Raw genomic sequence first — 13,246 nt, 5'->3', positions numbered from 1 at the left:
AGAATGGCGTGAACCCGGGAGGCGGAGCTTGCAGTGAGCTGAGAACCGGCCACTGCACTCCAGCCCGGGCCACAGAGTGAGACTCCGTCTCAAAAAAAAAAAAAAAAAAAAAAAAAAAAAGTACTGCCTCTGGGAAAAGAGACTGGAGACTTAGATTGAAACTGCATTGTGTTTAATTATCTATTTCAAAAATGTGAATAAAATACCTTTGCATTGTCTGCTCCCAACTAAAAGCTTAAATAATCGAGACTTCACCATAAAAAAAAGTTCCTTGGAAGAAATATCTAATATAAACATCTGATTAAGAAATAATACATAACATAAACTTCCTGGTACAATGCCTAGCATACAAGAGGTGCTTGAATTATAATAGGTAGCTATTATTTATCAATGTCTTCCTATAACACAAGTAATTATTTTGAAATGTGTGCTTAGAATTTTCAAAGTTGGGGCCGGGCGCGGTGGCTCAAGCCTGTAATCCCAGCACTTGGGGAGGCCGAGACGGGCGGATCACGAGGTCAGGAGATCGAGACCATCCTGGCGAACATGGTGAAACCCCGTCTCTACTAAAAATATACAAAAAACTAGCTGGGCGAGGTGGCGGGCGCCTGTAATCCCAGCTACTCGGGAGGCTGAGGCAGGAGAATGGCGTAAACCCGGGAGGCGGAGCTTGCAGTGAGCTGAGATCTGGCCACTGCACTCCAGGCTGGGCAACAGAGTGAGACTCTGTCTCAAAAAAAAAAAAAAAAAAAAAAAAAAAAAAGAATTTTCAAAGTTGGGAATTCTATACATGGCATCACTATACACTCTAAAATATCCTATTTTCCAAAAATAATTTCAGCTGGACAACATTCAATTAATTGAAACTTTAAATAACTGTCATTCAGGCGCTTCAATATCTGATCATATTCCCTTTGCACTTATACTCCAGGCCAACCGCACAGCCTTCTAATTCCTGAACACACCCATGCTTTCCTACATACCTTTGAAGATACTGTTTCTTCTGCTGAGAGAACTTTACTCCATCTCAGCCTACTGAAATCATTCCTCCTAGTGAGGCCAGCTAAAAATCCCACCTATTCACAAAGCTCTCTGCAAAGTATGTGGACAGGTTTATTATATATACACACACAAGAAGGTAACACAAGATATAAAAAGCTACAAAGACAGAATGATCAACTTAAAAAGTTATTTATTAAACAAGTTAAACACAACTAAAAGTATATTTAGAGAACCAATGTTCAAGTATTTTTGTCAAACTTTCTAATGATAAGGGAAATGATAAAAATGGAACAGATATAAAAATATTCTTAAGTATTAAAGCATACGGAAAATTCAGAAATAAAAACGCACCACCATACAATGAAATCAAAACGTCTCATATGTCTTTTAAAATGCTTATGGTATGAGAGCCAAATTGTCTATTTCTAGGTTAATAAACAATATATAAGGTCACCTTTTTAAAGGTATCATACTTTGTGTCCTACAGAAATAATTTTGGAAAGAGTAAATGTTGGGTGTGTAAATTGTCCACATTTAGCAAAACATATTTTACATATGAATATTTTCATTCATACTTACTGGAAAACAAAACAAAACAACTTATAATTTAAACATCTTGATTTGAAAACAATTTTGGATTTGATAGTTCTGCTAAATTCCAATATCGTAACCGCCGAATGTGTTATCAAAAGATATTCAAAATTTTTTTAAAAAAGAATTGTTTCCCCAAATCTCAGTATTTTAGAACAGAAGGAAAAATAACATATTCTTTGTGCATAAATTCTGATGCTTAGTTTCTATGGTTAATACAAAAATGGTGCAATAAGGAAGAGTCCTGTAGAAAAGCCTCTGTCTTTTCAGTAGTTCCAAATGGTGTTATACAATACTTCACTGGAGATAGTGGTTGCATCACAGATTTGGCAGTTGCTTCTGTGTAAATCATACTTTGCCCCATAACATCCAACAAAGGCTTTCAAACATAATTGACTTTGGCAGTACACATGGAGACCACGATGCGAATGGGGACTGCCAGTGGATATGAGGGCTTTTATGAAAAGGAGTTTGCTCTTTTTGTGTGTTTTGAGGAGGAAACAGCGGAAGAAATAGTCTATCCAGAACTACAAAACACATTTTCCTAATTAGATCCCAACTGTATAAATAATGTAAATCAAATGCTTAGAACTTAAATGAATTCAGAATTTCTGTAGGAGAGGCAAATCCTTTCCCCCTCCCTTTTATCATTCATCAGAGAGGACAAAGCTTTAGTTACATACATTCTTCTGGACATGGAAGGAAAGGTCTCTTTGTCCCCTTCTCAGTCTGAAAGGGAAGGAGAACGAATAGACCTGCCACTGGCAGGGCTGGAGAAAGTGAAAGGCTCCTTGTCCTTTTCTTTACTGTCATGCTTATGCTTGTGTTTGTGCTTATGTTTGTGCTTCTTCTTCTTTTTCTTGTGCTCATGGTGATGGTGGTGATGGTGGTCACTGTGTTTGGAGGCTGTAGATTCCTTAGTAAAGACTGAGAGTGGAGCGCTTGCCACTGGATGCATACCCATCTCCAAAGGTGATTGTTCTTTACCTTCAAGATTAAAAATACCCAAATGAATTCCTGTTAATAAGGAAAGCCAGAATAAAGAAGGAGGAAGGTGATGACAGTATGTAAAGAGGGATTCCTAAGTTTTTATCACTTCTATTAGGAATGAGAGAAGTATCTAAATAAGACATGTAATTAGTTACACACAGTTTTTCAGCATTGTGGCCAGGAAGTTGAATATATAGTTCCTTACAGTCTACAAATTCAGCCATATACCAGTGTGTTACCAACTAATCTTTTAAAAACTAATATTTTCTAAGTATTATGAAAAAACAATATTACACATGGTGTTACAGGTTAAGACTCACACTGGGGCTGGGTGCGGTGGCTCACTCCTATAATCTCAGTACTTTGGGAGGCCAAGGCGGGTGGATCACTTGATGTCAGGAGTTCAAAACCAGCCTAGCCAGTGTGATGAAACTCCATCTTTACCAAAAATACAAAAATTAACCAGGCATGGTGGCGGGCTCCTGTAATCCCAGGTACTCGGGAGGCTGAGGTAGGAGAATCACTTGAACCTGGGAGGCCAAGGTTGCAGTGAGCTGAGATCATGCCACTGCACTCCAGCCTGGGTGATAGAGTGAGATTCCATCTTAATAAACAAACAAACAAACAACAAACGACCAACATTGGTCAATGAAAACATAACTCACTCAACTACATTTCTGCTCTAAGGTATTGGGGAGGGGGAGATGATAATACAGTTGACCCTTGATCAACATGGGTTTGAACGGCATAAGCCCATTTATATGTGGACTTTTTTTGTTTTTAACCAAACGCAGATTGAAAATACAGATTTGAAGGATGCAAACCTGCATATAGATAGAAGAGGTGGTTTTTCATATGGGCCGACTGCAGGACTTGAGTATGCATGGATTTTCGTACACCGGGGAGGGGTCTTGGAACTAATCCCCCCTGCGTATACCAAGGGATGACTCTATTTTCTTTGTTCCATCTGGAGAACAACTGATATACACATAAACATGATATTCTAGCTACTGATAATGGTATCTCAGTGAAAATCAAACATTTGTATAGCTCCTTAAGACAATTTCTAGGGATAGACAACATGAACGCTAAGAAGATTCAGAACACACAGCTTAAGAAACCCAGAAAAGGTGGGGAGTCTATAAAGGGAACATCTGTCTCTCTACACAGATGAGAGTAGTGTCAGTACAAAGAAAGAAAGAAACGGAATTAGCAGGCCCATACTCTGGACTAGGTTGTCCTGTTAGCCTTTAGCTATACTTCATCTCTCTGGGCCTAGTTTATCATCTAAAAATCTAGATCAAATGTCCTCAAAGGTTCTCTACAGTTTTAACATTCTATCAGTCTAGGAATTTATAATAGTAGTTCTCCAACTCTAGTGTACAGATTTGCTTTTTCCTCCAGACCCACAGGCCTATAACCTTGGGCCATACTCTGAGAAACAAATCTCTATTACTATAGGTTAATGGCATTGCTTTACATGCAGCCAACTTAAGCCCAAGATTCATCTCAGATTCCCTCCCTTCCAGAGCTACCTGGTTACCAAATCTTGTTGCCAAGTATCTCTTAAATCCACCCCTCATCCTAATTCAGGCTGCAACTGTATTAATTCAGACCACCTCACCTCATTGGGATTATGGGTACTAGTATTATAGGTACTTGGTACTAGTCTCCTCCTAGTCACTAAGGTTTCTCTGCCGGAAGTATCTTATAGGTTAAGTGTCTAATGTATATGTAGTTCACAGCAGTGGTTCTCAGAACACCAGGGGTGATTCTGCCCCCAAGGGGACAAAATTGGCAATGTTCAGAGACATTTTGTTACTGACATCCTACGAGTAGAGGCCAGAGATGCTGGCAAACATTTTAAAATGCACAAGACACCCCTATACCTCCAACAAAGAATTATGCCTAAAATGTCAATAGTGTCCAGGCTGGGAAACCCTGCTGCATCATGGTCTTCCTAAACAAAGCTGCTTTTTATCTGCTTAAAAACCCAGTTGGTTTTACTGACAGTACAAAAGACAAACTCCTTGGACGTCAGTGCAGGAATTTCTGAAAATATATATTATATATATTAATCCAAACTAGCTAAAAAAAAAAAAAAAAAAGGCTTTTCACTAAAATAGATTTCAATGTAGTTTCTTTTTTAAAAAAAGTAAATTTCTCAGCACTAATTTTGATCCAACCCTGCCCCCAAATCATGGTTTTCACCAAACCAGATATCACTACAGAAGCTTTCTAAAAATTACATTGCAGTACTAATTTTACTTATTGACAGTTCCTAATCTGTCCTGAAGTTACCTTTCCAGCCTCTCATTCTTCCTTTCTATATACTACTCTAGGCTAAACCTTTCATAACACTGTGTATTTCTAAATGCTATTCCCTATGCTTGGGATGTCCTTCTTTCCTTATTCCTTGTCTAACTGATACACCCATTTAACAAACATCAGAAACTAACTGGAACTGGGGAAAACATTGATAAACTAGACAGATATCAGCCCTCCTCCCTCCTAGGAGATTGCAGACTAGCAAATAAGAAATAAATTGAGTAAGTGAACCTGAGTAAATAAAAAGGCAAAACATAAAGTGAAACAGGAGCACGATAGGAGACTTAAATTAGTTGGGGGAAGGGGGGATCAGACAGGCAAAGTTCTCCAGGAAAGTAATGGTTAAGCTGCAACTTAAAGGAAGAGATAATGAAACAAAGAACATTTTAGTCTCTTCAATAATTTAAAACCTAACTCAAATGTTTCTTTGAAAGGTTTTCTTCAAATTTCCCAAAGGAACTGGTTCCTTCATGTTTCCACAGCATAATACAGATAAGGGAATTAAGTCAAAGAGAGATTTAAGTAATTTGCCCAAGGTGGTAGTGGCAGGTCTGAGCTACAAATCTGAAGAGCCTGACTCCAGGGTCTTACTTTTAAACACGATGCTACAGTGTCCATCTATACAAACATGGACTGCTGTATTTCTGTTGTCTTTGAGTCTCTTCCATTAAATTGATAGCCTCTTGAGGACAGGAAGTTTGTCTTTTTCATCTTTGTGTCCCAACATATAGCACAGTTTCTATCATCCCCTAGCACGCCCCCTTAACAAAGCTTGTTAAATGAATGAATGAATTAATATAACAGAATTATACAGTTGTGTTTCTTTTTAAATGTCAGGTGAGCTTAGTCCAACCAAATATAACTTGAAGGTCACTGATTTTGAGGAGAGAAGAATAATGCACAAAAACTATTATAGCTCATCCATTCAAGTGGTATTTGACTCCTGTACTTCCTCTGTGTCAGGCACTGCTCCAATATTTTAGAACATGTGAACAAATTAAAGTTTCTGTGCTCACAGATTATTCACATTTTAGTATCCCCAAATTCTATTTCTTATATTAATGATCTTTGTAATAAAGCCAAAACTAATACTAAAGTAAAAGCTAAATACATTATTTATATAGAGAGGCAAGTTTGGGGAACTGTATCTTCTGTAATAATTGGCACCCAGATATTCTTTAAAAGAACAAAAATATTGAGAGATTATCTGATTTAGTTTCAGCCATATATGCTACCGTATTTTAAATCGGATTTTAATACATAAATTGCATGAATATGTTCCTGATTCTATAAATATGGGAAAATAGGCCAACACCTAACAGAATACACAAGTGGGTGATAAGAAGTAATAAGAAGCTTTAAAGTCTCATGAACAAATTCCTTTAGCTTCCATCTCATTATTTAATCATTCTATATCAACAGACTTTGCAGCTTTCTCGTTGGCTGTCTGCACTCTTGGGAGCTTGAGGTTCTCTTTTGCATTTCAGAGAAGAGAGAAGTTTTATCATTTAATCCTAAATAACTACCAAACTACTTGGATTGCAGAAAGCCAATCATTATGTTGGAACCTGTGCTTCTCAGTTGCCTAATGGGCAAATGAGCATTTGTAGGTTTGAACTTTCCAAAGAATACTTACAACCACTTCAAAACTGAATCCAATTTTTTTGTCTAGACAGTGGCCTTACACTTTGCATCAAAGAAATATTGGTAATAAATCTTGCATTTCTCTTGAGATACATGAAGTCTACTAAGAAGACAATGGATTAGTTAGCACCAAGTACAAAGGAGTTAGAAACCAGGGCTCCTAGGACAAATGGCTAATCTCAGGTCTATGGTAGAATATTTACAACATGAGCTTGAAACACAGGGTGTAACTGCAAGGAAGTTAAAGTCTTGTCAGATGAACTCAGTCCAAAAATGGAACAAACTGAATATGATAAGGACAATAATTGTGACAGACTGAAAATGACTGATCAGCATTGGAGACTGCTAGTCAGTAACTCATTATTTTGAAAATTATTAAATACATGGAAGAATTAAGCTTTGTTTTCCTAAAGACTTATACCACTGGGTAATGGCAAATGAGGAGAAATTTAGCTTTACAGAAGTAATCCAGCTTATAAATAAAAATGAAAGTATAAATTGAATTATCACTATCTTGCAACTTGATGAATTAAGGAATCTAGGTTGAACATCTATAGTGGTTAACCTCAAAGAGTCAACCAGACATTGTATGCTTCCAGACTAAAGAACACACACCCTTTATAAACCTGAATCCAATTAGAATTCTAGATACAACTACAAATTGACAGAAACTAGAGACCTTAACATGTTAATTATATCATGGGTATAAAATTAATAAAATACAGACTTGAAAAGTACAGAACAAAACCTAGTTTCTTTAACAAATACATTGTAAGAGAGGAAAAGAAAAGAGGTATGAATTGGGAACATTAGAATAAAAAGTACAGAACAAAAACCTGGCTTCTTTAACAAATATATTGTAAGGGAGGAAAAGAAAAGAGGTATGAACTAGAAATGTTAGATTAAAAAAGACACAAAGGCTGTATCAGCCAACTGGAATGTAGACCTTATGTGGACACTGATTTAAACAAATAAATTGTTAAAAATAAAAATAAATAATGGCATTTAGAGTCAACTGAAATTTAAACAGTGACTGGATATTTAATGACATAAAAGAATTAGTAAATTTTTTTAGGTATAACGTTACTGTGGTTATGACTTTTTAAAGTGCTACCTTTTAGAGATACAAACTAAATAATTTATGAATAAAATTACATGATATTTGGGATTCACTTCAAAATAATTCAGAAGGGTAGAAATGGGTAAGATTAAATAAGACTGACCACGAACCAATTATTGTTGAAGCTGAGTAACACATACAGGGGCCTCATTATACTTGTCTGACTACTTTACAGTTCTCTATAATAAAGCTTTTTTCTTTTTCTTTCCTTTCTTTTCTTTTTTTCTTTCTTTTTTTTTTTTTTTTTTTTTGAGACAGAGTCAGGCTGGAGTGCAGTGGTGTGCTTTCGGCTCACTGCAACCTCCGCCTCCCAGAGATTCTCCTGCCTCAGCCTCCCAAGTAGCTGGGATTACAGATGCGTACCACCACGCCCGGCTAATTTTTGTATTTTTAGTAGAAGTGGGATTTCACCATGTTGGTCAGGCTGGTCTTGAACTCCTGACCTCAAATGATCCACCTACCTTGGCCTCCCAAAGTGCTGGAATTTCAGGCATGAGCCACCGTGCCTGGCCCAAAGCTTTTTTTTAAAGGAGAAATTAAAGCAATCTGGCAATACCGTGAAAGTGTTACATGCTTATATTCCTTTAGCAAGTTTTCTAGAAATTTAATCCCATTAATATGCTCATGCATATGTGAAAAGACACTTATACAAATATATTAATTGGCAGTAACAGGAGAACAAATGATCTGTGCTACCCTATCATCACCAACAACCTTTAGCTCTTAAGTTTTCATTTATACTATTTACTATAATTGTATACTATATACTATAATTGTATGTAGTATAAGTATATATTATATATACAATTGTGTATATATATATATAGTATGTTTTATTTATTCTCTCTCTATATAGAGAATATATGTTTATATGTTCTTTTTCTCTCTCTATATATGTACATATATATGTTTTGCTTATTATCTATCTTTCCTAAATAATGTTTACCAGGTCTAATCTAAGGTGGTAAGAAAGTGTAATTTCCTTATAATTAGATTTGGGACACACAAAAGTTTACTTTCACAGGAGCATAATGAGGTCATCTCCAGAACTATCAAGACAATACATATATTACCATCCCTTGATGCAAACATTTACACACATAATTTCACATATCCTTTCACGGGTTTACAAGATGCCTGCTAACTTGTCCATCCACAGGCACCACTCATCTTTAGGCTAATGAAAGTCCTTTTACTAAGGTGAAATACACGTCACTCTTCTAAATAGCAAATACATCAGAGAAAGGAGATACATTTAGTTCACAATAAAAAAATTTTCCTATTTCATGTTATATGGAAAGAACAAAAGAGATGTTCAGAGTTGTATTGTTCTACTAATGTAAAATCTTTCCTGGAGACCAAATAAAATGCACCATGGATAACGGTTAGCTGCAGTCGAGTTAACAAATGTAAAACAAACAGAAAGAGGTACTTAATGTAAGTCTAATGTGGAAGCTTTTCAGCCCATGTGATGAAAGTGCTGATAAGAAACCGTGAATAATCTGCTAATTCCAGTAAATTCATTCACCTTAGGTATATGTTTAAATTTAACACAAAACCTGCAGTTTTTATTAGGAAAGGTGTAAGTTCTGTTCTGCAGATTGTTTAGATCACTGTAAAAAAATGTAGAGTTATATCATTATAATTTAAGGATAAAAAAATCAAAGTCTGTTTTCCATATTAGTTTCAAAAGAAAGACCTCTAGGGCAAGCTCTCACGCTGTAAAAAAGTTGTGTGTTTTTTTTTTTTAATTAAAAAATTTACCAGAATTGTGTTTTTCTGACTTATGCAAGAAGGCATTACATAATACTGCAGCCCTAGCGAGGCAGCTGCAGAAACTCTCTGCTTCTTTCCCACAAAAACCACTAGGGAATTCCCTTGCTCCTTGTTCCCCTTGCCTGGCCTCTCCTCTCCAGCACTGCAATCCCTACAGCAACCTGGGAGACAGTCCAGTCACCTCAGGCTCTGCCGTAGTAGACAGGGAGCTGCTGTGGTGAGAAGGGAGAGAATATTGTATGTTCATCCCTAAAACCATGGGAACCATAATGGCCATTTCTCTGTATCCCTTTCCTTACCTCAGGAAAAGGAAAATAAATAATAAAGTAATGAAGGAAAATACTCTTGCCATTTCTCCCTTCTCATCCCAATGGCTTAATCTAATACCCACATATGATCCTGCCCTAAAATATTCTACTATCAAATGCAAGGAAAGGGAAAACTGGGGAAGCAAGGTTAAAAAGTAAACCATAACATGTCCTCTACTTAAACAGTTTCCGTCTCTTCTTTAAACACACATTCTTTTTCTATCCCTCCTAGACAAGGTCTGTAACACATTCCAGTTCTCAATTATCATTTGGCTCCTTGGCTCTAAGGGGGCCATCTAGGATTTCATCTCAACTCATGAATAAAATAATAAAATAAAATAAAATAAATAAAATGAAATAAAATAAAACAAAATAAAAAGCAGAGGCTGGAAACTCAAAAGCCTTTGCCTGAGGAACAGTATAAATGAGTAAACAGACTACTGGGTGCAGCATAAGAGATCACATGCCTTACTAAAAGGGCCTCTCCCTCTTTTTCAAGAAAAGCTATAAATCCAGAATTTCTTTTTTCTTTGTTTCCCGAATGTCTCCATCAGAGTAAAAGGAAATCCATATTTTTCTGTGTAACCTCTTTATTTTTAGTTATCTGGTTAAAAAACTTTTGTGAGACTTACAGGAAGATGCCTCAGCTTGATGAACTGGATATGGGCCAAAAAACCTCATTTGTGACCTCTAATTTAGAATCCCTAGAGACTGAAGAGAAGTCACAGCTTCCCTCACCAGTGCTGTCTCCCTCCTAAACCCACAACTCTCAGCTCCAAGAAAGGGCAACTCTCAACCCCAAGAAAGGTGGCTGCCATGGTAAGAGATCTTCAGCTCCTGCTGGGAGGCAGGAAGAGAAGAAATTCCTTTTTCACTGTCATTTTGACTTAACTTGGGTTAGGCTAAAGTTGTGCTTCCCATATCCCAAAAGTTGGAGCTCTGAGTGAATCTTCTCACAGAAACATCAATACACACAAGGGCTAGGTTTGATATTTGTATTCTTTTTTTTGAGACAGAGTCTCCCTCTGTCGCCCAGGCTGGAGTGCAGTGGCCGGATCTCAGCTCACGGCAAGCTCCGCCTCTCGGGTTCACGCCATTCTCCTGCCTCAGCCTCCCGAGTAGCTGGGACTACAGGCGCCCGCCACCCCGCCCGGCTAGTTTTTTGTATTTTTTAGTAGAGACGGGGTTTCACCGTGTTAGCCAGGATGGTCTCGATCTCCTGATCTCGTGATCCACCCGTCTCGGCCTCCCAAAGTGCTGGGATTACAAGCTTGGGCCACCGCGCCCGGCCTCTGATATTTGTATTCTTGATGTATGGTAGGAGTTGTAAGGTTTTTGTCCGGCTAGTTTGGGAAAGTTACTTAACAAATACAATGTTGCCAGGCCTGGTGGCTCACGCCTGCCATCCTAGCACTTTGGGAGGCTGAGGCTGGTGATCACTTGAGGCCAGTAGTTTGAAACTAGCCTAGCCAATATAGTGAAATTCTGTCTCTACTAAAAAAGAAAAAAAACATTAGCCGGGTGTGGTGATGCACGCCTGTAATCCCAGCTACTCAGGAAGCTGAGGCATGAGAATCACTTGAACCCAGAAGGCAGAGGTTGCAGTGAGCCAAGATCGCATCACTGCATTCCAGCCTAGGTGATAGAGCGATATTGTCTCAAAAAAAAAAGAAAAGAAAAAATTACCTATAGAAAAACTGCATTCAAAATTCCAAAATAAATATATTTACAAATAAACCTTCAAAACACTGTTATTTGTAAAATGAAGGTTTTCTACATTCTTATAATATCACTGTTGAATTTTAAGACTTGCTCATTGGCCTCAGAGTACTGAATAGCAAAAACACATTTAAAGGAAATTACAGTCACATTAAAGAATATATTCAAAGTTAAGATTACTAGATCAGTCCATCTAACTGGTATATATTTTTGCCTCATGCCAAGAAAGGACCCTACACTAATAGCAGCCAAAATTAAAATGTTAATGCGTTCCTATTCCCCACCATTAGGGCTGTGTTTCTTTCTCCCCAGTCTTCCCATATGATGCCATGAGAACTAAAAGCCTATAAAGACAGACCTGAAAAAAAGTGAAAATGTATTTTTAAAAGCAATAAGGAACAATGATAAAAAGGCACACTGGTGGGCACAAAAAAAGTGTTCAGATTTGCTTCTACATAGGTTAATGTGCCACACTGCTAAGAAAAACCAAACGTATTCTGTTTTTGGAACAGAAATTGATTAGACTCTTGGAAATTCAGAGAGAATTTTTTCTTTTAAAGGTAAGCAGAAGCATCATCCTCAAACTGTGTCAAGGAGTTTGAAATTCTCTAAGCTTTATAATTTTTAAAAATGTAGAAAATTCTTTACATCTAGTAAAATTTCAATAAGCATAATGATAACAAAGTAAAATTATACCAAAACCAAAAACAAAACCAAAAGAATACAAAAATTCTGGAAGGGCCAAGAAATATCAAAATTCACTCATTAAAGTAAGGGCAAAAGTCCCCAGCTGATTTCCTTCTGAAACATATTTTGGGTGAATCTATTCCAATAAATGCATAGAACACACAAAGAACGGTAAGTAATCAACAGTCCGAGGGGTTTCAACATCAAAACAGTTTAACGTGCTGCTTTTGCCTGAAGTCCCCTATTAATAACAGTTGATTCATAAGCTCCTCAAAGCAATAAACGGCACTCTTTAAAATATTAGATAAAAACATAATTTATATAAGCAAAATCCATCAACTGGAATATAATCAGAAGTTCACAGACTGTAAAGTCTGTCTACTTCTGGAAAAACTATTCTTTAAAAATGATTGCTTATGTATCTTGTTTTTTCACTCCCTGTTCCTTCAGATTTTGAGGACTGAACCTTTGTTTCACGGTAGTTCATCAGCATCAAACGTTTGCACTTCATTTGGATTATAATCCTCTCTTTGTAAGTGATGAAACAGAATAAGCAGAAAACAATGTGAAACAGAATAGGTAACAAACACATCTGAATTAAATTACATTTCACAAACTTAAGCCCAATTACTGTGAAATGATATAAGGGAATATAGCATCAAGTCTTCATGAATGAATCACCAATTATATGAGTGGGGGATAAGTGGTTGATTTTTTATTTCATGCCTTTATATCTTTTTTATAAAGGTACAAATTAAATGGTTTCTATTGAAGTTGGCATTTGTCATAATATTCTTAGAAAAAGCATGGCAAAGAAAGAGCAAAATGTTCATTATAATTAAATGGCATTATCTTTTAAATTATTTTTAAATGGCCTATGGGGGATATTTTTTTTTCTCACTTAATTTTCTGTTATTTCCAAGTTTTCTATAAGAGGAATACATTACTTTTGAAAAAGAAAAGTCTATTTTAAAATAGTCTTTAAAGTTAGATAATATAGGCTCAATGTATTACAAAAAAAGCCACATCCTAAGATCTATAATTTTAAAGGGTTTTTTAAAGTTGATGAAGTAACTTTATT

The 13,246-nt window shown here is 36.5% G+C and overlaps 1 protein-coding gene across 3 annotated transcripts in view; it reads right to left on the bottom strand.

Annotated features, from left to right (window-relative positions):
- Nucleotides 1–1,172: 1,172 nt before the first annotated feature.
- Nucleotides 1,173–13,246, bottom strand: part of TAF2 (TATA-box binding protein associated factor 2) — a 109,076-nt gene continuing 97,002 nt past the window's right edge. For 2 of the 3 annotated variants that reach the window (XM_030937893.1, XM_030937894.1), the window contains one exon: nt 1,173–2,580. In XM_030937893.1, coding sequence (XP_030793753.1) covers nt 2,318–2,580 — 263 coding nt within the window. In that variant the 3' untranslated portion in view covers nt 1,173–2,317. The remainder of the gene's footprint in view (nt 2,581–13,246) is intronic. The other variant, XM_010357784.2, reaches the window with a different exon arrangement.

The sequence above is a fragment of the Rhinopithecus roxellana genome, chromosome 9 (genome assembly GCF_007565055.1).
Source record: "Rhinopithecus roxellana isolate Shanxi Qingling chromosome 9, ASM756505v1, whole genome shotgun sequence".
Taxonomy (NCBI): domain Eukaryota; kingdom Metazoa; phylum Chordata; class Mammalia; order Primates; family Cercopithecidae; genus Rhinopithecus; species Rhinopithecus roxellana.
This window is presented reverse-complemented; position numbering and strand designations above follow the sequence as displayed.